Source organism: Impatiens glandulifera, chromosome 1 (genome assembly GCF_907164915.1).
Source record: "Impatiens glandulifera chromosome 1, dImpGla2.1, whole genome shotgun sequence".
Taxonomy (NCBI): Eukaryota; Viridiplantae; Streptophyta; class Magnoliopsida; order Ericales; family Balsaminaceae; genus Impatiens; species Impatiens glandulifera.
In genome coordinates this window covers 16358884-16384387 of record NC_061862.1, presented here as the reverse complement: position 1 = coordinate 16384387, position 25504 = coordinate 16358884, and the positions used below count along the sequence as shown (strand labels likewise).

General features: G+C 32.9%; 2 protein-coding genes across 2 annotated transcripts; both read left to right on the top strand.

The window, feature by feature from the left end:
- Nucleotides 1–8734: 8734 nt before the first annotated feature.
- Nucleotides 8735–13612, top strand: LOC124920052 (eukaryotic translation initiation factor 3 subunit H-like). Its single transcript, XM_047460450.1, has 12 exons — nt 8735–8886; nt 9026–9105; nt 9441–9557; nt 9938–10041; nt 10817–10883; nt 11537–11670; nt 11752–11800; nt 12259–12330; nt 12414–12515; nt 12591–12658; nt 12989–13141; nt 13328–13612. Exons 1-12 carry the CDS (start codon nt 8877–8879, stop codon nt 13383–13385), a joined length of 1014 nt encoding a protein of 337 aa, XP_047316406.1. The 5' UTR covers nt 8735–8876; the 3' UTR covers nt 13386–13612.
- A 3015-nt stretch (nt 13613–16627) lies between these two features.
- Nucleotides 16628–25103, top strand: LOC124920798. Its single transcript, XM_047461359.1, has 14 exons — nt 16628–17322; nt 18056–18142; nt 18305–18408; nt 18504–18554; nt 19117–19288; nt 19387–19707; nt 21395–21598; nt 21665–22171; nt 22264–22473; nt 23017–23205; nt 23408–23580; nt 24089–24241; nt 24329–24413; nt 24502–25103. Exons 1-14 carry the CDS (start codon nt 16807–16809, stop codon nt 24916–24918), a joined length of 3189 nt encoding a protein of 1062 aa, XP_047317315.1. The 5' UTR covers nt 16628–16806; the 3' UTR covers nt 24919–25103.
- The last annotated feature ends 401 nt before the right edge of the window (nt 25104–25504 follow it).

Below are 25504 nucleotides of genomic sequence, written 5' to 3'. Positions count from 1 at the left end.
AAAGATTGAAGGTCCTTAATTTTGAGTCCACTCTCATGCTTACACACTTAGTATTGTTTTAATTAACCAAGTTGGAGACACGTGAATACTCCAAAGAAAATTACACATAACTGTCTCCACTCTTTTTGTCGTGATTGCCGAGATGAGGAGAATAAACATCAAAAGAGTGCTCTTGATAAGGGAGAGTCTCCCACAGCTTACTCTTCCAAAGGGTTAACATTTGTTGCATCTTCTTAATAACTAATGAGGTTCTAAGTATCAATACTTATAATCTTTGCACTAAAAAAAGCCAATGTATTTAGATGATAGAGATTCAATTTTGAAGCCAAGTGTATGCCAACACTTGGGTGTTAGGAATGTTGCCAACAAAAAATATTTCAAATTTGTCTTTATTAATATGGAGTTCTGAATGGATGCGGAAGTCCATGAATGTGGGGTTCATTCTAGTTCTCCTTATTTTTAAAATAAAAATAAAAATACAGAGATCCCATCCAGCTTCAAAATTAATGAGAATCATTTTGAGACAAATAAGATTAAACTTTGTGGGGTTTGTTAAGCAAAGAATATCATCGACAAAAAGGAGATGAGTGGTATTGTAAGGATACTTTGTAGTCCCAACATTTATGCCCGAGTAAAGTCTGAGCGTAGAGGCTCATTCAAAAGGTTTATATAGGGACAAGTCTGAGCTCCTTTTTATTGGCAATGTTCTGAACACTCCGACACTATCTAGTATTCTTGGCTTCAAATATCGAATCCCTTCCCTGGAATTATCTTAACTTCCCTCTTGAAACTAAATCGAGTTGTAAGGACATTTGTAATCCCGTTATTGAAAAGATGGAAACTAGGTTGACTCTCTGAAAAATCAAATTTATGTCTAAGGGCGGCATATTGGTTCTCATTAACAACTCACTCGCTACAATCTCCACCTATATGATGTCACTCTTTCCCATCATTGTCTTAGTGGCTAATAGAATATAATTTATTATGAAAAACCATAGTTATCCATAGTGTATAGCGCTCAATAACGTAAAAGTTGCTCATTGTTATTGCGTAAACTGAATAGCGTAGCGAGGGCTATTTGAAAATAAAGCAGAAAATATATAAATATCAAAAATAAAAAAAAAACATAACAAAAATAAAAGTTCAATATATGTTTATCAAGAAAAGAAGTGATGTGATAAGAAAAGGCTAGAGATAGTAAGAGAAAATAATAGGAAGAGAAAAAGAGAAAGGAAAAAACTACTGAAAAAAGTAATATGAGAAGAAAATAAGAAAAAAAACGTGCAAAGAAAGACGAAGAGTCAAAAAAAAAATTGAAATTTAAATAAATGAGAAAAATTTGGGGAAATGAAAAGTCAATAAATTAATATTAAATATTTTTTTTAAAAAAAGAGACACTTATTGGGGCAATAGCTTTGGACGCTATATGAGCTATAGAGACAAAATCGGGGCTATTTGAAAGTGCTTAGTCTATTGCTAATAGCTATAGTCGTTACGCTACGCTATTCGCTATAGCTAGCGCTATGAGCCCTATTGACAACTATGTGAAAAACTTTTTTGGAGTAATTTGAAGGCTTCTAACCTAGTTAAATGGGATACTGTGAAATTATTCTATTTTGAGGGCGGACTTGAAATAAATGACCTCTCTCTCTTCAACACCTCCCTCTTATGTAAATAGTGATAGAGGTTCACCAATGAAAGTGGTAGGTAGTATATGGAAGAAAACACTAATTTCTAAGTATGACCTTTGTGACCACGACTCAATGTCTTTTTCAAAAAGATCGTACTAGGAAAGAAGTCTATGAGAATGCATTATCAAATTGTGAGAGACTTTCAATTCCCTTTTAACCTTCTTGGTGAGTAATAGTAAAAAATTGACTTTTGGAATGACCCTTGACTCCAAATTGAAAAATTAGATGGGCTCTTTAAGCTCTCTAATAAAAAAAAACTAGAGTGTTAGGCTTCAGACTCATCTCTGAAATCTTGATTGGAATATCCCCTTTTAACTATACTCTCCCACGAAGAAGGACGACTATTTAGACTTATTCACTCATATGTACATGTTTGCATCCATTTAGAGACGAAAGATAAGTTTATACTGAAGTAGTCTCCTAATTTCAAGGCTAGCACCTATTACCATGCAACTCTTATAGGGTCCAACTCGTTTTCCTTGAAAAGATGTGTAGAAAACTAAAATTCCTACTATGTTGTCTCATTTTGCTCGAGAAGCACTTCACGAGGGTCCTCACTATTGTTAAGCTTCAAAAGAAAAGGATGTACCTAGAGCCGCAAATGAGTCAAACTGATCGTGAGCCGCTCAGTCAAAAGTTGACTTCAGTTTGAGTTTGACTAAATTCAAGTCGAGCTCGAACCAACTCACTTAATATTCGAGTCATACTTGAGCTCATATAATATTTGCTCGATAAATTGTCGAACTTTTTCGAGCTTGATAATAAATAATATATATTTTTTATTTTTTTAAATATTAAAACATAAAATTAAAATACATATATTTTCTTCACAAATATTTGAAAATTTAATTTTAGTTTAAGTTTTTCTATACGAGCCTATAGAGAAATAGTCAAGTCGAGTTCAATTTTATAAACTCGTTCGAGCTCGAGTTCGAATCGAGCTAATAAATACTTAATTAAGTGGAGCTCAAGCTCAAGCTGGTTTAAGCTCCACTTGACTAGTTTGTTGTTCTAGATGTACCTAACTAGTAGGTGTTGTATTTACGAGATGAATGAAAGAAATCATTGATCACATCCTTCCTCACTATGAGGACGCATTATTAAATCGTGAGAGACTCTTAATTCTCTTTTAACCTTCTTGGTGAGCAATAGTAAAAGATTGACGTTTGGAATGACCCTTGACTCTGAATTGAAAAATTGAATGGGCTCTTTAAGCTCACCCAAAAAAAAAAACTAGAGTGTTAGGCTTCAGACTCATCTCTAGAAATCTTGATTGGAATATCCCCTTTTAACTAGACTCTCACACGTAGAAGAAGGACGACTATTTAGACTTATTCACTCACTTGTACATATTTGCATCCATTTAAAGACGAATGATAAGTTTATAATAATGTAGTCTCCTAATTTCAAGGCTAACACTATTTACCATTCAACTCTTATAGGGTCCAACTCGTTTTTCTTGGAAAGATGTGTAGAAAACTAAAACCCCTACTAGGTTGTCTCATTTTGCTCGAGAAGCACTTCACGGGGGTCCTCACTATTGTTAATCTTCAAAAGAAAGGGATGTACCTAGAGCCGCAAATGAGTCAAGCTGATCGTGAGCCGCTCAATCAAATCTCGACTTGAGTTTGACTTTGACTAAAATCAAGTCGAGCTCGAACCAACTCGCTTAATATTCGAGTCATACTTGAGCTCATATAATACTTGCTCGATGAATTGTCGAGTTTTTTTGAGCTTAATAATAAATAATAATTTTTTTTAAAATATAAAAACATAAAATTAAACAAAATATTTTTTCTCACAAATATTTGAAAATTTAATTTGAGTTTAAGTTTTTGGAGACGAGCCTATAGGTAAATAGTCGAGTCGAGTTCAATTTTATAAATTCGTTCGAGTTCGAGTCGAGCTAATAAATACTTAATCGAGTTGAGTTCGAGCTCAAGCTGGTTTGAGCTCAACTTAACTCGTTTGTAGCCCTAGATGTACCCGACTAGTAGGTGTTGTATTTACGAGATGAGTGAAGAAATCATTGATCACATCCTTCCTCACTATGAGGACGCATTATCAAATCGTGAGAGACTCTCAATTCCCTTTTAACCTTCTTGGTGAGTAATATTAAAAGATTGACTTTTTGAATGACCCTTAACTCCAAATTGAAAAATTGGATGGGCTCTTTAAGCTCACCAACAAAAAAAACTAGAGTGTTATGCCTTAGACTCATCTTTGGAAATCTTGATTAGAATATCCCATTTTAACTAGACTCTCACACGAAGAAAAAGGACGACTATTTAGACTTATTCACTCACTTGTACATGTTTGCATCCATTTAGAGACGAATGATAAGTTTTACTGAAGTAGTATCCTAATTTCATAGCTAGCACCATTTATCATTCAACTCTTATAGGTCCAACTCGTTTTCCTTGGAAAGATGTGTAGAAAACTAAAACTCCTATTAGGTTGTCTCATTTTGCTTGAGAAGCACTTCACGGAGGTCCACACTATTATTAAGCTTCAAAAGAAAGAGATATACCTAGAGCCGCAAATGAGTCAAGCTGATCGTGAGCCGCTTAGTCAAAACTTGACTTGAGTTTGACTTTGACTAAATTCAAGTCGAGCTCGAACTAACTCGCTTAATATTCGAGTCAAACTTGAGCTTATATAATATTTGCTCGATGAATTGTCGAGTTTTTTCGAGCTTGATTATAAATAATATATATATATATATATTATTTTTTAAAATATTAAAACATAAAATTAAAATAAATATTTTTTCTTCACAAATATTTAAAAATTTAATTTTAGTTTAAGTTTTTCGATACGAGTCTATAGGTAAATAGTCGAGCCGAGTTCAATTTTATAAACTCGTTCGAGCTCAAGTTCGAGTTGAGCTAATAAATACTTAATCGAGTCGAGCTCGAGCTCAAACTAGTTTGAGCTCAAATTGACTCGTTTGTTGTCCAAGATGTACCTGACTAATAGGTGTTGTATTTACGAGATGAGTGAAAAAATCATTGATCACATCCTTCCTCAGAACGCATTATCAAATTGTGAGAGAATCTCAATTCCCTTTTAATCTTCTTGGTGAGTAATAGTAAAAGATTGACTTTTTGGAATGACTCTTGACTCCAAATTGAAAAATTGGATGGTCTCTTTAAGCTCACCAACAAAAAAAAAACTAGAGTATTAGGCTTCAGACTCATCTCTGGAAATCTTGATTGGAATATCCCCTTTTAACTAGACTCTCACACGTAGAAGAAGGACGACTATTTAGACTTATTCACTCACTTGTACATATTTGCATCCATTTAAAGACGAATGATAAGTTTATACTAATGTAGTCTCCTAATTTCAAGGCTAGCACTATTTACTATTCAACTCTTATAGGGTCCAACTCGTTTTCCTTGGAAAGATGTGTAGAAAACTAAAACCCGTACTAGGTTGTCTTATTTTGCTCGAGAAGAACTTCACGGGGGTCCTCATTATTGTTAATCTTCAAAAGAAAGGGATGTACCTAGAGCTGCAAATGAGTCAAGCTAATCGTGAGTCGCTCAATCAAAACTCGACTTGAGTTTGACTTTGACTAAAATCAAGTCGAGCTCGAACCAACTCGCTTAATATTCGAGTCATACTTGAGCTCATATAATACTTGCTCGATGAATTGTCCAGTTTTTTCGAGCTTGATAATAAATAATATTTTTTTTTTATTTTTTTAAATATTAAAACATAAAATTAAACAAAATATTTTTTCTCACAAATATTTGAAAATTTAATTTTAGTTTAAGTTTTTAGAGTCGAGCCTATAGGTAAATAGTCGAGTCGAATTCAATTTTATAAACTCGTTCGAGTTCGAGTCGAGCTAATAAATACTTAATCGATTCGAGCTCGAGCTCAAGCTGGTTTGAGCTCAACTTAGCTCGTTTGTAGCCCTAGATGTACCTGACTAGTAGGTGTTGTATTTACGAGATGAGTGAAAAAATCATTGATCACATCCTTCCTCACTATGAGGACGCATTATTAAATCGTGAGAGACTCTCAATTCCCTTTTAACCTTCTTGATGAGTAATAGTAAAAGATTGACTTTTTGAATGACCCTTAACTCCAAATTGAAAAATTGGATGGGCTCTTTAATCTCACCAACAAAAAAAAACTAGAGTGTTATGCTTTAGACTCATCTTTGGAAATCTTGATTAGAATATCCCCTTTTAACTAGACTCTCACACGAAAAAGAAGGACGACTATTTAGACTTATTCACTCACTTGTACATGTTTGCATCCATTTAGAGACGGATGATAAATTTTACTGAAGTAGTATCCTAATTTCATAGCTAGCACCATTTATCATTCAACTCTTATAGGTCCAACTCGTTTTCCTTGGAAAGATGTGTAGAAAACTAAAACTCCTACTAGGTTGTCTCATTTTGCTTGAGAAGCACTTCACGGTGGTCCTCACTATTATTAAGCTTCAAAAGAAAGAGATATACCTAGAGCCGCAAATGAGTCAAGCTGATCGTGAGCCGCTCAGTCAAAACTTGACTTGAGTTTGACTTTGACTAAATTCAAGTCGAGCTCGAACTAACTCGCTTAATATTCGAGTCAAACTTGAGCTTATATAATACTCGCTTGATGAATTGTCGTGTTTTTTCGAACTTGATTATAAATTATATATATATATATATTATTTTTTAAAATATTAAAACATAAAATTAAAATAAATATTTTTTCTTCACAAATATTTAAAAATTTAGTTTTAGTTTAAGTTTTTCGATACGAGTCTATAGGTAAATAGTCGAGTCGAGTTCAATTTTATAAACTCGTTCGAGTTCGAGTTGAGCTAATAAATACTTAATCGAGTCGAGCTCGAGTTCAAGCTAGTTTGAGCTCAACTTGACTCGTTTGTTGTCCAAGATGTATCTGACTAATAGGTGTTGTATTTACGAGATGAGTGAAAAAATCATTGATCACATCCTTCCTCAGGACGCATTATCAAATTGTGAGAGAATCTCAATTTCCTTTTAATCTTCCATGTGAGTAATAGTAAAAGATTGACTTTTTGGAATGACTCTTGACTCCAAATTGAAAAATTGGATGGGCTCTTTAAGCTCACCAACAAAAAAAAAACTAGAGTGTTAGGCTTTAGACTTATCTCTGGAAATCTTGATTGGAATATCCCCTTTTAACTAGACTCTCACACGAAGAAGAACGACTATTAAGACTTATTCACTCACTTGTACATGTTTGCATTCATGTAGAGACAAATGATAAGTTTCTACTAAAGTAGTCTCCTAATTTCAAGGCTAATACCATTTATCATTCAACTCTTATAGGGTCCAACTCGTTTTCCTTAAAAAGATGTGTAGAAAACTAAAACCCCTACTAGGTTGTCTCATTTTGCTCGAGAAGCACTTCACGGGGGTCCTCACTATTGTTAAGCTTCAATAGAAATGGATGTACCTAGAGCCGCAAATGAGTCAAGTTGATCGTGAGCCGCTCAGTCAAAGCTTGACTTGAGTTTGACTTTGACTAAATTCAAGTCGAGCTCGAACTAACTTGCTTAATATTCGAGTCAAACTTGAGCTCATGTAATAATTGCTCGATTAATTGTCGAGTTTTTTCGAGTTTGATAATAAATAATATATTTTTTATTTATTTTAATATTAAAACATAAAATTAAAATAAATATTTTTTCTTAATAAATATTTGAAAATTTAATTTTAGTTTAAGTTTTTCAAGACGAGCCTTTAGGTAATATTTGAGTCGAGTTCAATTTTATAAACTCGTTCGAGCTCGAGTTCGAGTCGAGCTCGAGCTCAAGCTGGTTTGAGCTCCACTTGACTCATTTGTAGCCCTAGATGTACCTGACTAGTATGTGTTGTATTTACGAGATGCGTGAAGATATCATTGATCACATCCTTCCTCACTATGTTTTTGCAAGAGACATGTAAACCCTCTTGGAGACCTTGCTCAACATTTAATGGGATGTGTCTCCCAAAGTTTTGTAGTAATATTGCAGACAACTAAAAGTCCATTCTCTCACCTGGTGCTGGACGATCTGGAAATAAATGACAAAAAAAACATTCTAAGAGAGGAGTTGTGACACATAAATAATAAAAGGGTTTATGCTTCATACGTTTGCCTTTATTCGGAAGAGAAGTTTTTGTACACGATGAGAATTTTACGATCTTATCGACATATATCCCCTAGTTTAGTCTTTTGCTTTATTTTGGTTTTATGTTTTTTTTCTCCCAGTTTATATTGGGCAAGAACTCTTTTGCTTTGTTTGGTATGACCAGACAGAGCTAGGTTTGACTCATTATTTTTTTAAAATTTTATTTAAAAGTTATATTTGTGTATAATGTTTTATTGAGGAATTGATTTAGGTAAATTAATATTCTTGAATATTTGTTAATTATATATATTATCATATTTGATAACATTTGTTCGTATAACTCCACGCATTTTCAAAACATAATATATCTCTTTAAAACAAATTTCTCTACAAACCTATTTCTCAAAGTTAATATCATTTTAAAAAAACCAATTTCACCCTATTTCTTCAAGTTTAATATTGTTTTGTTGAAACCAATTTAATATGCAAAATTTATTAATGCGTCCTCAATTCAGGAGATTAATAGACCAATTAATTAAAAGCGATAGTTTTTATAAGTTTTAATTTACTCTATAATAATTTGCATTACATACTTTATTTTATGTTTTTCTTATAAGAAATTTTACATTTTTATTGTGGGATTTGAATCAAATTTAATAATTTTTATTTTTGAATTAAGTATAACTAGGATACACCCCAACCCCATTTTAACTTAATGCGTTTTCAGATGAAACAAATCTGTGACATTTTGGTTTTCTTAAGCCGACTTTTACCACTAACCTACAATGTAATTTTTTATGAAATTGTTAATTAAAAATTTTAAAAAATAAAATGTAATGTTAAAAAATAAATATTAGTAGAAAAAAAAGAAAAGAAAAGGAATTGGGGGTTGTTTCTGATAAATTTGTGGGATTTATTTTTATTTTTTTTATTTTGCCCAAGAAGGAACTTTTCTTTTTTGGATTCAGATATTGGTTGAACATAGGGTTTGGAAGCGTAACCATAGTTCGCATCTTCTCTTTGGCAGCCGCCGTAGTCCAGAAACTCCCTCTGAGGCGAACTGAAGCTTCAATAACGCCATGGCAAACAGTATGTCTTCCTTTCTTTCTCTATCTATCTAGTGGCGTAGCCTATACACTGTTTTGTCGTCTGTAATTACAAACTCTATTTCTCGATTCCTTGTTTCAAAATATTCACTATGTTTTCTGGTTTCCTTCACTTTAAGCAGCAACAACTCGATCCTTTTTACAAGTGGCATCGACTGAAGAAGTTGTGGCCCCTTTGAGAGTTGTTCAGATGGAGGGATTGGTAACTTAATCTTTCCTGATCATTTTGTTATTATCCATTGCAGATGATGTCGATTTTCCTTTTGATTGTTAGTAAATGGTGATGAAAGTAGAAAAGTAATGAATTTGAAGTAGCACAACTTAAAAAGAAACATATGATATGTAAACTTCATAATTTGTAGCAACCTTACAATGTTGTCTAGCTGCGAATTGTTTGTAGGGTTATAGACGTGGAGTATCAGTCTGTTGTTATTGCACCCATTTCTGGGTCTTTCTGCCATTTTCTTTCTTTGCATGCTTTGTGACTCACTCATAGCTAATTATTAATTACTAGGGTATCCAATTTCTATAATACAGGTTATTTTGAAGATTATCAAGCACTGTAAGGAGTTCTCACCGGCTCTTGTCACTGGTCAACTTCTCGGACTAGATGTTGGGAGTGTTCTTGAAATTACTAACTGCTTCCCTTTCCCGGTATGTAGTCATTTTTGCTTATGTGATTGATAAAACTGAGGATTAAGTTGAAATTTGATCAGTGAAAAATCATATGCTGGATTAAATAAAGTTGTTTGAAATTGAAATTTTATTTATAGGTTTGATATGATTAAACAAATTTAATTTCAGTGTTATTTAGTAAAATTAAATTGACTTTAATAATAAGTTGTTAAGTCCATTCTATTATAAAGAAGTACTAATTCTGTTTAGATTAAGTGTTACAATAGTGGTATCAAACATTCCTATAACTTAATTTTATCTGTGAGATATGGAAATACTGTTCTCCACTAATTTTTCTTGAATCATGTTCATATGTGCTGATCATAATAACATCTGTTATCCATTAATGTTAATATCAGACCCGAGAAGAAGACGAGGAGATTGAAGCAGATGGTGCTAATTATCAACTTGAAATGATGAGATGCTTGAGAGAAGTTAATGTTGATAATAACACTGTTGGGTGGTGAGTTTTATTTTCTGTCATATTCATGGCTAGATATATGCTACTGTTTATGAAAAGTTTGGTCTGCTACTTCTCAATTTTTCTCTTATTGTTTATGCGTGGGCTTGGGGGAAAATTAGTTTTCAGCCTTTCTTATTTATAAATGTATATTTTATGTTTTTTTAGTTTCCTGATATGGCCTTTGATAGGAGCTTATGCTGACTGTTTCATCATCAGTCATTATGATTATGAATCTATGATTGATACTCAATCAGTGTATTTGGATTTACTACAAACCAATAATTAGTTAACTGGAGTATTGCAGCTCCAATGGTGACGTGGTTTAGAAATATGGAAATTCATTGTTATAAAAATGGGTTGATATAATAATGTAGTGTACCTCCTTCATGCTGATAAAACTGATGGGGAGGTCAGTAGTGTAGTGATCAAACAGTAAATTTTGATTAAAAAACAAAAGCCTGATTGTCCATAAAGTTGGAATGATGGATTCCATTACACCTTGTAAGGCAAGATTTGATTATCCACTTGAAGTTTTAATGTGAGGCTTTCTAAATGATATGATAGTGATTGAACTCGTCCAGAATTCCACGTGGTATTACCACATAGGCTCTATTGTTAGTGTTCATTTTCTATTGTCATATTAACCTGGTTGCTGGTATGTGTCCTGCAACATTGCATTTGAGGATCTAGACAAAGAAAAGAGGCCTCTGTTTATGTTTATGTTTGTTGTTCTTTGAACTTTCAAAATGATATTGTGTTATTCTGAATCTCATAGGTATCAGTCAACCTTGTTGGGTTCTTTCCAGACAGTAGAACTCATTGAGACATTTATGAACTACCAGGTACCTGTGCTCTTTGACTTTTTTGTTTGTGTTTTAGATTTTCTATTGTCCTTTATTTGGTTAAACCATTTTGTTTGCAAAAGGTGCCCTTTTGGATTTGTAAACACTGGAATAGTGTTGGAAAAAAACATCAGCCTGTTAATTTTCATGCCAGGATAATTTGGCTGCACTGATAGGGTAGATGCATATTACATAGGTCCTATCATGAGTGTTCACTTTCTGAATGTTCTGATGAATCTATCAAATTGATTTGTCCCAAAATGTTTTGGTAAATTCTTAATTGTGGATACAGTACAGAGAAGAACAAATATCGTGGTCCTCTTTCTTTTACATTTCCGCATAATATGAGATTTTGTAGTGAATGTTGAAATTTTGCTCAACAAGCCGTGGTAGATTAGACGCTCCCTTCTGATGGTGTAACTGGGTTAATGGAAAACTGGAAATCAATCTTCACATCATAGGGCTTGTGTTATGATTATTTCTTGTTTTAAAACACAAATTTTTGTCTGTATTTGATTATTTTCGTAAGCATAATTTTGTAACTTGATTTCAACAATGTTCAATTATTTTAAAATTTTGTTGAGATTCTTGCATTTTTTGTTCTTTTCCAACATTGTCTAATTCGGTTAATTTATTTGAATGGACGACTATAGGAGAATATACGACGTTGTGTATGCATCATATATGACCCTTCAAAGGCCAACCAAGGTGTTCTGGCCCTCAAGGCCCTGAAGCTTTCTGATTCTTTTATGGATCTTTACCGCAACAATAACTTCACGGGAGAGAAGTATGAAACTATTCTTTGTTACCTTATGTGGCAATTTACCATTTTGATCTAACATGTACCTTTTCTATTTTGCTGCTGCAGATTGAGAGAGAAAAATTTATCATGGGTAGACATCTTTGAGGAGATACCTGTATGCTTCTATTTCTTATTGTGCTTTTTTTCTTTAGAATTTACGTTTTCTTACTTTAGATGCTTTAAGATCTCAATACTGACTTGGTTCCCTGTCTCCTATGTTGGGGCTACTATAGACCTTCTCGAGGAGCTGAGAATGAATTAGCATTACCTTTGTTTCCTTTATTTTAATGTTGTCATTAAATGTTTTAATTCATTGTTTCTTAACTTTTGCTTCCGTGTGATTTTCTTTTGTCGTTGACTCAACATCATACATAAAATGACCCTTCTTCGAAAAAAAGAAAAAGATTTGACCTTTAGCATGCTTTGCATAATGTCATCTACATAAATTTTATTTTCTACATTTCAGATACATTAGTGATGAAGATATGTTCATTATTATTTGTCTTTTGATTACTCTCTTACAACTGATTTATTTTTCTCTGATTGAATTCTTATGCTGTTTCTATTTAACAGATTAAGGTTTCAAATTCTGCTCTGGTCAGTGCTTTTATGACAGAGCTGGAAGCTGATTCTCCTGTAACCCAGGTAAAGTTGTAACTCACTGTAGATGAGATTCTATCTCAATTAGTTATTGTCTAATATTGAGTCTTTATTTTGTTGGAGTGTAGTGTGACTATGACAGACTACATTTGTCAACAAACCCATATATGGAAAGAAATGTTGAGTTCTTGATCGAGTGCATGGATGACTTGTCCATGGAACAACAAAAGGTTGGGGTTTTATCTATTATAGTGTTACGTGCTAACATTGATGCTCATGTAACTAGTTTATACTTGTCTTTTCAGTTCCAATTTTACTACAGAAATTTGTCCCGCCAACAATCCCAGCAGCAACAGTGGATTCAGAAGAGAAGGTAAACTTCTAATATAGTAGTGTGTGTCATCATATTCCCTCCTTATAAAAAGTTGTGAACACTCATTTATCCTACTTGGAACCAGGTGATTCTTAGAGCTTGTTTGATGTAGCTTTTTTCTAGAAATAAACCATTTTGTTTTGGAAAAAAAACTTGTTTGAGTAAAACATCCTCTTAAATTCAATGTTTTAAAAATGTTATAAAAAAAATAAAGTATGGGTATTTTAGTTGATGATTTGAATGAGGGGTTATTTAGATTTAATCCAACCAAAAATAACCCTTCATCAAAGAAGACCTTAGTGAGTAGTTAATTTTTTAATCATCTTGTAGGATGGAGAATATGGCACGGAAAGCTGCAGGAGAGGAGCTTCTACCTGAGGAAGATCCGTCAAACCCTGTTTTTAAGCCCATTCCCGAACCATCGCGTCTAGATAGTTTTCTGATCACAAATCAAGTGGCAAACTATTGCAACCAAATCCAGGGGTAATTTTTTCATCCTCAATGATAACACTAATTTCAGTCATATATAAATTTGAGGCCTAGTTGGTTAACTTTCTCAGAATGATGGTATTTTGAATTCCTTGAGCATGATGAGGCAACAAATAGCATACCGTCTTGAATGCTCAAGTGCGGTTTTTTCATAATTTCATTTGCTACTTACTTGTGCAGTGCTGCGGGTCAAAGTTTCAGCAGATTATACCTGACCAAGGCTTTGCAAGAGAATTGATTAATGCGGCTTGAAGTGGTTGGACCATTAGAGCTAAATTTGTGATATTTCTTACTCATTAATAGATTTGGTTTAAGATTTTTTCTAAGGTCTCCCTGGTTCTCTAAATATTTAAAACTGTACTTTTAATATATTTTTTATATTTCTCTTTGCAAGCTGAGCAAAATACATGCATATCTCATTGCAGAATGGTTTAATTTTTTTTATTGAAGAAATTACTTCTCTTTGTGTGGTGGATGATATGTTGTGTTGGAATGAGTAATAAAACTCTGATTTCAAAAAAGGATTAAAAAATTTGTTTTAATTTTTTTATCCAACTTAACAAAATGACGAATAGTCAGTATGATTATATAGAAAGGGTGAATATGAATTTGACCAAAGATTGCTATTATTAATAATACTACGATTCAGTAGATATGATGATTATTTAAATAATGGATTATGTTATATTGTAAGTATTTGTATATACAAACCTTTTATTTTCCATTTTGTTTCACATTTTAGTCAAAAATACTATTAAAATTTTTAAAAACTAGGAAAATTTTCCTTCGATTCACACGGATAAAAATAAAAATAAAATAAATTAAAAAAAATTATAATAATATTTATTTAATGTTTAAAATTATTAAAATAAAAAATATAACGCTCTCATTCAACATTTTATTCACTTCGATAAAACAACTTATTTTCTCACATGTTTCATCACATATTTTTTCCGAATAATTTCTCATTTCGTGACTTTACACTTACACTTTCAATTTGTTAATCAAATATTTGATTCATATTTTTTAATAATTAGCATCGTGACCTCACACTTTAGTTAATTAAATATTTGATTTATATTTCTTTAACCACTTTCAAATGATACTAGTCTATTATCCCTCGAAAAATTACATCACAATCACATTTGGTTAAAGGTTGTATTTGTTATGTTAGGTTGAAACTTCGAAACCTACAAATAATATTTTTAAATTTATTTTTAACCGTTTTAAGTTTATGGACGGGTCAACCCATAATCCGACTCAAGTATCCATTTACTCTCACATAAATATCCAAATTAACCACAGCTCTCGACCCGACAATCCGGACATTTTAAAAATTAAGCATCATTATATATATATATATATATATTAGTTAGTTAAAAATTTGAACTTTTATTGATTAAATGTCTCGCGTTCATCAAATTTAGTGTTGAATCTTAAATGTAAAGTGTTGTTAGCTTAGTTGGTTAAAGGGTTGTACTTATTTTGTTAGGTTGCAAGTTCGAAACTTATAAATAACATTTTTAAATTTATTTTTAACCGTTTTAAGTTTATGGGCGGGTCAACCCACAATTCGACCTAAGTATTCATTTACTCTCACATAAATATCCAAATTAATCACAACTCTCGACCCGATAATTCGGATACTTTAAAAATTAAACATTATTATATATATATATATTATAAGTATGGCAACTGTAGTGGAGGTCTTTTGCTACTGACGTTCCTTGTTTACTCTTATAGAGAGGAGGTAGTAAGATATATATTTTTTAAAATAAAATAAAATTAATTACTTTAATGCCCTTATTATAGGATCTCATCACAGATGTTTATATTAAAATTAAAATTCATCTTTTATATATAAACTTTTACTTTTAATTACACAACATATTCGCTAAAATGATTTAATATTATTTTTTTTGAAAAAATTTTGAGAGTTAAAGATTTTATCCAAGTTCTCGTTATTTTGAACAATAGTTATTCATGGTGGAATTCTAACGGATGATATGTGCATTAAAATGTTGTATTATGGTAGTCGTTTGTGTCACGCAGAAGTTGAATCTGCAACTCAATTACCTTTGTATTGTCGATGAGTGACTAATATTTGAATTTTTTTGTGAAGTATTACTAAGATTCATTGAGTGCAAGACCATCAAAATTGAGAGTTTACGTAAAATCGTTTTCAATTGTAAACTCGTAAAATTTAAAGTTTACATAAAATCGTAAGAATTTAATTCAAAAAATTAATAGTTATATATTATTATTATTTATATATATAATTAAGTATTTTATACTTAGCCAATTTTAAAAAATTATATATTTTAATATAAAATTAATTAAAAAATAATAATAAATAAATAACACTATAAAAAATTATAATTACAAAATTAATTATATTAATTAAATAAATAATAACTTTATTTTTTAATTTTTAAATATAAATTTGTTTTTTTAAATAAAATCGTATAAAATCGTAAAATCGAAATTATTTATAAACTCGTAAAAGCGTAAAATTTTATTATCGTAAATTTAAAATCGTAAGAGTTTACTTAAAATCAGGATCGTTAGTCTAATGTGAAATTGTAAAATCGTAAGATTTTAAGAGTCAACTCGAGATTTTGACAGCCTTGATTGAGTAATGCCCGAATCTTTGGTAGTTGTTGTGAAATATAAATTGATACGACTGATATGGAGGACCTACATATTTGAATTACCATCCCAATTGTTTTTTTAATAGAATAACTGGTGCGCATAATTCATAATATTATTATTATGACGCTTTCTGAGATTCGTTTAAGAAAGTCATTAGAGTTTGTCAGAAAGTTATTCGTTCTTCTCGAATATTTAAGAGCTCGATAATTTATTGAGTACCGTTCTTTTTTATTTTTTATTTTTTCTTTTTCGTGTAATGGTTTTTGTTTTGTTTAAACGATTTTTTTTATTTTTAATATATATATACATTTAAAATAAAATAAAAATAAATTATATTTAATTATTTATAAATAAATGATATTTTGTTGATTTTAAACACGCTAACATGAAGTATTGTTAAGCTCTTAATTCAACAAAAATCCATAACATTTGAAACAAATTTAGAAGGGCAAGAGATCTAGTAAAAAAAAGTTCTATATATATTTTTTTTTCAATTGTGTTAGTTTAATTAGTTAAACATATTTTCTCTTATAATAGTGTGAATATGAATTTTTACTCTTTATTAAAAAGGCATAAGTTCTCCTTATTAAAATTATAAAAAAACAACAAATTATTATTTTTTTATACTACCTTAGGAAAGATAACAAATTTAGTAATAACATAATTTAACAAGGAAATATACTTTCTTAAAATGTTGGATCTAAGTAAAATTTTCAAACGTTCAATTAACTTTTAGAATAAATTAAATAATTGTAATCCATTAACAATAACGCGTTTTCACGTGCTATATAAGAACGAACTTTTTTTTTGTTGGTCCATCACTTCACATGTGCAAATGACCCTGAATCTGATAAAAGCCATAGCTGTGAGAATCCATTGAAAAACACACTACACTACTACCGCTTTGGTAGTTCATTGTTTCATGCCAACACGAATAAATCTTCATTCTCATTCTCACTATCAAATCTTCAATTCTCTATCGATCAAACTAACTCTCTTCACGATCCATGGCCTGGAACGCCAATGCTGATCAGCCAGATGGTATTGCCGCCGGCACCGATTCCGGTCATAACGCCGTGCTATTTCGTTCGATTAATGATCAGATTCGCTTCAAACGGAACCCTAATCCTGTTAAAACCGCCGCATACGAAGAAGAACAAGAAGATAAGGATCGGTCCAGAGTCACCGCTGCTTCAGATCGGCAATGGCGAGCTGGAAGGTCACATCATCACGGTCGATCTTCCTCCTCTAGGAGATTCCTCTTGTTTCCTTGTAGAGGCAGGTCAATGTTCTACTTCTGCATTTTCTTTGCGGTATTCTCCTTTGCGCTTGCTTCTATGGTGCTGCAGAGTTCTATTGCGTCGGTATTTCGTGCTGGGACCGAGACAGGGAAGACGGTTCGTCAAGGGTTGAAGTATGGAAGTTCGTTGAGATTTGTGCAGGAGAGGTTTAGTCGGCAACTTAGTCAGGATTTGTTGAGAAATGAGCCTAGGTCTGGCCTCCGGCCACCACGACTTGGACTAGTGAGCATACATTTTTCATTTTCATATTTCCTGTATCAAGTTGATGGTTACAGATTTTGTATCTGCTTTATGGTTTTGATGAAGAAAGAACATAATATACTAAGTTTTAGTTGGTTTGATCATAAAATTCTCTAACTCTAGTTCTAGTAAGGGGGTTCTTTTGGTGGCTAAGTAAAGGTTGTGGGTTCAACTTGTACAGATCTTGCCATATTTGTCAAATAACAGTTGGATTATACATTTAAGCTTGTATGGGAACATGATAAGCTTGTTGGAAAGTGCATGTTTGGCAGATTAAGATCCACAAAAGATTTCTGGTCTCAGATTCAGCTAATGACCACTCGGGCTATTTTGGAATATATTTACTGTTTCTTCCCTTCCAAAACTAGTCCCGACCACTCTTTCCAGTATATTTAACCCATAAAATCGCAGTTACTTCCCAAAAAGTCGCAGTATGATATGCTTATCCGTAGTTTTAAGGTAGCACATGAGAAGCTTTTTTCCGAATATATTTTCTTGTGACAATTGATTGGATGATGGGGTTCCTGACTGTTGGTAACATATCTGGTTCAAGTGGTTGATTGCATGTTCTCAAGATAGTTTTCCTTTGTTTTCAGTCTACAATGTTCAAACAAAGTCACTATAGTTCTTTAGCAGGATATGTGCATAGAGTTATCTCTTTGTTACATTTTTCCATGTGAATATGGAAATGTCTGAAACCAGTTATGGTTGTTAGGTGTTAGGAAACATGAAAGAAGATCCATCAGCATTGTTGCTGTTCACAGTGATGAAGAATTTGCAGAGACTTGGTTACATGGTTAAGGTGATTGCCTTTAACCTTTTCTATATTTCTTGATTGCATAAGGAGTAAGGGCATGCCCTTTTAATGATTGAATACCTATGTATTACTAGAAAACAAATCAGCTTAAATTTGATACCAAAGTTGTAACCCTGAGGCTTCTCTTAAATAATGCCATTATGCCAGATCTTTGCGGTGGAGGATGGAAAAGCACGCTCATTTTGGGAGAAAATAGGAGGCCGTATCTCAATCATACCTCATGAGGGAGAACACAACATTGATTGGTCAATGTAATGTCTTGTACGGTTACAATTTTTAGACATAAACAGATTGTAGTTGTTTTTATATGTAAGTATGTATTTGAATTATTGTAACATTGATGCAGGTTTCAAGGTATAATTGCAGATTCAATTGAAGTAAAAGATGTTATTTCTAGGTAGGTATGACTAACTGATTTGCATCACTCTCACCAAAATTATTTGCATTTGGGTGCCTGTTTATTTGTTTACCACTATTCTAATATGCCATGCCTCTTCCCTTAGCTTTAATAATGATTTCCTTATGAATGTATTTGTGAAACATTTAATAATCTATATAAACTTCAGAGTATTTAAAATGGAAAAAAAGTTATGCCTAATGTTTATCCATACTTAATAACTAAGGTTCTTGGATTATTTTTAGTGAATAACAGTGTATTTTGGGCAAGAGAAGACACAAAATTAGTAAGTACTCTGAGGGTTTTAACAAGTAACTTATTAATGAGAATTTGCTGGTTTATGTTGATACATCACATTTAGTATGATTGTTTGTGGTTTTGCCATCTATTGCTTTATTTTTGTCTAGTTTAGTTCAGCAATTGTTGTCTATTGATAATGGAAACTTTCTCCATCTTAAGTGTTTGACTGCTTTTTATTAGGCATCAGTTTTCATATATAATGAACATTGCATTGTCCTACACTTATTTACGTGCTAGAATTAGTAAGTTTATATTTATGCAGCCTCATGCAGGAGCCTTTTTGTTCTATCCCTCTTATATGGACAATTCATGAAGATGCCCTTGCAAACCGTCTTCTAGTTTACAAGGAAAGGGGATGGGAACATCTTGTTTCCTATTGGAAAAACACTTTTAGCAGGGCTGACGTTGTGGTGTTTCCAGATTATTCTCTTCCGGTAAGCTTAGATTTATACCATTGTTGTCTATGTGATGCTAGTTTCATCCTGTATTTGTTTATCTAAAATTGTTTCTCAGTCATTGCTCCCTTGCTCAGATGTTATATAGTGAGCTTGATACCGGGAACTTCTTTGTGATTCCGGGATCACCTATTGATTTCTGGGTTTCAGAAAGCTACAGTAAAACCCACTCAAAGATCCATTTAAGAAAAGAATATGGATTCAGTGAAGATGATATGTTGGTCCTAGTTATTGGAAGTGCATTCTTCTACAATGAGCTATCTTGGGACTATGCAGTTGCGTTGCATGATATAGGCCCCCTTCTAATCAAATATGCAAGGGAAAAAGATTCCGGAGATGCATTTAAGTTCATCTTCCTGTGTGGAAATTCCTCGGGTGAATATGTTTATGATTTACAGGTAATCTAATGGTTAATGGTTTGTTTTATGTTCTATTATCTCACTCAAGTGTCGTGCTTAAAGGTGCAATGTTGATGTTTTGAGTGAATTATTATCATTTGGAAATGGACAGAACTCATTCATGAAGTCATAGTGACATAAGCCAAGCACATAATCTCCAATTGGGTTTTTCATTTGATAATTTTTTATAACGCTAATTTCCTCTATGTTTTCACTTATCAGAAATTACTCCATTATAAGCTCATCAAATAGGTCGGAGTTGCCTTCCGCATTTGATTATATGCTGCTTTAGATGGCCTTTCTTGGAAGAGACATTTTTTGGCATATCCATACTAGATCACCCTAGCAATCATGTACCCTTTTATATCAACTTATATATGTTTCTCAACCTTTACAGGGATCTCAATTAGTTACACTTTTATACCAAATGATCTTGTATCAGTTTCTCAAAATAAATTTGTGGTTTCCTAGTGAGACCTTGTCACTTGTCAGTATAGTAGTTAGTATTGTAGGTAGTATGTTCGTTTGTAGTTTTGTTAGTTGGTTACAATAGTAGTATTAATATAAGACAATGTAATCAGTAGAATAATATGATGAATAAGAAGATAGTAGCTCAGTCTTTCTCTCTCCTCCATCTCTAAAGTGTCTCAACCCTGTTCTATCGGAAAGTCTATTGAATCTCATCCCCCCTTCTTTCATTCGGTATCATAACAGACCTACCCACCATTTGTTATATGGCACATCCCAATTAGATCACCCTAGCCACAACCACACGTTTATACCAAATGGTCTTACCTATTTCTCAACCTTGATTGTTTCCTCAACCAACTACACTTTTATATCAAATAGTCTCTGTATTAGTTTCTCGAAAGAAAAAGAAAAAAAGAACAATTTCTTAGTGAAACTCAACCACAAATACAAATTTACTAAAACATTGTTTCCAAATGGAAACCTTGTGCCAAGTAGTAGTAGTTTAGTAAGTTATTATGTTAGAGATAGCTATTACCTTGAAACCATAGAAGAGTTTCATGTCCTAGTTCGTCCTTATTCAAGATTATAATTTATCAAATCTCTTCTCGTGTAATGGATGAACCACAGGTTCTTGCTCTTCTACGCTCTCATTCGTTATTTGTAGTGAAGAATTAAACCAGAACAAAGTATATGGTAGTATTTGAGTTTCAGGCTCAAGCGACTGATAACTTGATCACTAATTAATATGCACATTGTGTCCTATATATAGACATGGGAAGGGAGAAATGGAATGACCCCCTTCCTTGGACCTAGAACTAAATTGTACCAAATGTAGAGTGTCAGGCTCTTGCTTCAACTAAACTTCTTTGTATCTCTTAAGTAGAGGGCCATTAGTTGCAACAATTAAGGTAAAATCTAAGCAAGTATGAGTTACGATTTGTGAATTTATTCTTAGAATGTTTCTCAAATTCTCTTATACGTCATATCCAATATGTTATTTTTTCCTCCTTTCCTTTTTCTTTTTGCATATGTACATCCATACAATGTAATTCTAATAAAACTGAATAAGAAAGAGAAACCAAGTGAAACTTAATTTCTATGTTACTTTTTTCCTTTCCGTGACAAGACCAGAGGACATATTTATTATATACAGAAGACCTAAAAAAATTATTTTTTTCCTCAGTGATGATCTGAATGGGTTGTTAATGTTTTGTAGGAATTAACTAGTCATTTAGGAATCCCACGCGGATCTGTAAGACATTATGGCTTCAGTGATGATGTGAATGGGTTGTTAATGATGTCGGATATTGTGCTGTATGGTTCATCCCAAGATGAACAAGGATTTCCTTCACTAGTACTCCGTGCTTTGTCATATGGAGTTCCTGTTGTTGCACCAGACTATCCCAACATAAAAAAATATGTAAGTTCTATTTTCCCTAGCTTTGAAATTATGGAATATACCTGATAAAACTGATGAAATTCTCAGGTTTTTAATGGAGTACATGGGTTGGTATATCCAAAGCATGATGCTGAAGCACTAAAAAAAGCTTTTTCACGGTTAATATCTAATGGAAAGCTTTCTAAATTTGCTCACTCAGTAGCCTCTTCTGGGAAACTGTTGGCTAGAAACATGCAGGCATTGGATTATATTGCCACATTTGCAAAACTATTGGAGGATACTCTCACTTATCCATCATATATTCGACTTCCAAGTCAGATTTCTCAGCTCAAAGGAGTGGGATGGGAATGGAACTTTTTCAGCATGGAAATGGAACAGAGTCTTGGTAGCAATGGAACTTGGGATGAGAATAGTACTAATATGAAAAATGCGAATTATATATACCAGATTGAGGAAGAGCTTAACAGACTGATTGGAAACAGCGCCTCTCTGAATGAAACTGATATAGCGAATGATTTTCCCACTGAATTGGATTGGAGTATTTTGACTGAAATAGAAACCATGGATGAAGTAGAAAGGCTGGAAAGGGAGGAGGTATAGCAATGTATTGCAGAATAATTAATTTATTCTTACAATGTACACCCCCTTTACTTTATGAATGACGTATTTTCTCATATTATTTGCAGATAGAGGGAAGGATGGAGAAGGATTCTGGTGTTTGGGATGATATATATCGTAATGCTCGAAAGTCTGAGAAGATTAGGTTTGAATCAAATGAAAGGGATGAAGGAGAACTTGAACGAACAGGACAACCCTTGTCCATATATGAAATATATGATGGTGAAGGTGCCTGGCCATTTTTACACCATGGCTCTTTATACCGTGGGTTAAGCCTTGTGAGTTACCACCATCCTTGCAATGACACATTTTCAGTTTCTATTCTTCTTATGTTCCAATCAGGCATCCTATCTGACATTTTGTTTGATCTTGGATTATTTGATTATTAAAAAAAAACTTTATCAAATCACTTATCCTTTCAACCATCAAATGACTCAATTTATCAACCAAAATACCCTTACTTTATTTTTTATAATTTTAAATGGACATTTTAGTAATTTAACCCAAATAATCTCAAACAACCCACTTTTTTTCAAATAATCCTAGATCAAACAAGCTCTTAGTGAAATAGCAAATCGAAGGAACTTCCATTTTTAATCATTTTTCCTGTATTAGCAGATGATCTGAACAGTGAATCTATTTTCTGGGGTTGATTTTGTATTAATACATTTGAGAGCTTTAATTTAAGTTTGAGAACAAGTTACTACAAATCCCATTGGCATGACAGTTATATTAAATATTTCAAACTCAATTGGGCTGTTAGTGTTTAAGTGAATAATAACTGTATCAGTAGTATCTAATTTTCTTATAAATAACCTCAGTCTACCAGGACAAGGAGGTTGAGGTCAGACGATATTGATGCTGTTGGAAGGCTACCCATCTTGAACAACTCGTACTACAAGGATATTCTGTGTGAGATGGGAGGCATGTTTGCCATGGCTAACAGTGTGGATAATATCCACAAGCGACCATGGATTGGGTTCCAATCATGGCATGCAGCTGGTAAGAAGGTGTGTTCTCTTCCTTGTAATACCACTTGGTACTTTTACAACTAATACAAAAACAATGAGAATAGATCCTGGAGCCATTTATAGAGTTATCATCAATTCATTTTGAGAAACATGCCAAAGCTCCTCAATTACTTTAGGCTTGAATGTCTGCCCCCCAGATTCTGACATAAACCTTTTCACCATAATTTTCTCCAAAAAGCAGGCTTCCTTGTCTCCAAAAGCAGAACAAGTGTTGGGAGAATTGATACAAAAGGAAAGTAAAGGAGATGTGATATACTTTTGGTCGCAGTTGGACATGGCTTCAGGACTTCCAGGGAATAACGGCGTTACCTCATTTTGGTCCATGTGTGATATCCTAAATGGTGGAAACTGCAGGTAAGCTGTGTCAATACTGCACTTTCTCCACCAAAATCCCAAAGGGGGGTTACTAAGGATGAGAATGAACATGAACTAGGTGTTCTGAATTCCTAGGCCTTGTTTGATGTGTGTTATTTGGAATTATCATCTGATCAATCAAATCATCAACCAAGATATTAAAATAATTAGGACATTTTATTACACCAAACAAAGTTGGTTATTCAAATAAGCTCATATCAAACAAGGCCCTAATTTTCTTGAGCATCTTCCCTCAATGCATTACTTAATTGTCTATTGAATAACATCAATCTCTTAGTAATGCGTTGGAGTCTATTTAAAAATATCCAATCCTTTTCTATTTAAAAAAAATGATGTATTTTGCAATTACACTTAATCCTGATTTTTAACAATCTTCATAGTCAATGAAGACAAGACACATGGGTGAAATGTATAAATAGGTAGATCTGAAATCTCCATTTTATGTTTACCAAAAGTAAGTTGTTGAACTTTCAAATGCATTCTCCAGAACTACTTTTGGAGATGCCTTCCGACGGATGTATGGTCTGTCATTATATGTTGACACTCTTCCTCCTATGCCTGAAGATGGAGATCAGTGGTCTTCTCTACATAGCTGGGTGATGCCAACTCCTTCATTTCTAGAGTTCATAATGTTTTCCAGGTACAAAAATCTCTTAATATAATGCAGTTGATAATTAGAATAGAAACGCAATAACACGACATTATTTTCATTTTCTTTTGGGGTTAGGATGTTTGCTGATTCTCTCAATGAGCTGCACAATAATAATTCAAGTGAAATCTCCCATTGTATACTGGGGTCCTCCAACATTGAGGTAAGTAAATCTAGATTGTAACCAAATTGAGTTTTTTAGGGTGTCTTGGAATTTGTGTAATGTGTTTATTTTTGATATGATGGAGCAGAGAAAACATTGTTACTGCCGGATACTGGAAGTGTTGGTTAATGTTTGGGCATACCATAGTGGTAGGAAAATGGTATACATTGAGCCACATTCTGGTATACTTAAAGAGCAGCATGCAATAGAGAAGCGTAAAGGACAAATGTGGACAAAGTTCTTCAATTTGACGTTATTAAAGAGTATGGACGAAGACCTAGCAGAGGCTGCAGACGACAACGATTATCCTTCTTCTTCTTCTTCTTCTTCTTCTTCTTCGATGTGGTTGTGGCCCTTAACCGGCGAAGTTTATTGGCAAGGTATATATGAAAGAGAGAGAGAAGAAAGATATAGGCTTAAAATGGACAAGAAGAGGAAAACAAGAGAGAAACTCTTTGAAAGAATGAAATATGGATATAGACAGAAGTCCCTTGGAAGAAGATAAACAATGGAGTTGTAGTTTTGAAGAAGAAGAAGAAGAAGAGAGATTTGGTGTCGAAAAGGCATTTATAATTTTGTTGTTTTTAGAGGAGGAGGGAATTAGCAGAGAATTGCAATTCTTTATGGACAATGTAATGTACATACACAACAAATATAGAATATTCTTTTCTTTTGCCTTTTTTATGTGCAGAGCTACTTAAGTTCACTGTTCTTGACAAAATTAAAGTTGTTTAAACATCATTACATGAGGAAAACCTAATAAAACATGCAATTAATGAGCACGGAGCTCCCTCCTTACCGGCAATGAAAGTATTGTTGGAAGATTGGTGTTATTTATTTTTGCGCGTTTTTTATAACAGTAACTTTGTTCCTTCTTATCCAAATTGCCCAACTGTACAAAATCAAATTAGTCATCATCCTTGTCTTTCCTTAAGATCTGGAACTGGTGGTCCAATAATCCTCGTCTTTCCTTAAGTTAGGGAAGAACATTTAGTCCAAATAGGTTTATTACTTTTGCAATGAATGTCTGATCACGTTCTTGTACCTGATTCTCATGGGAATCCTTATTTCATCATTGCCATTCCCAAACT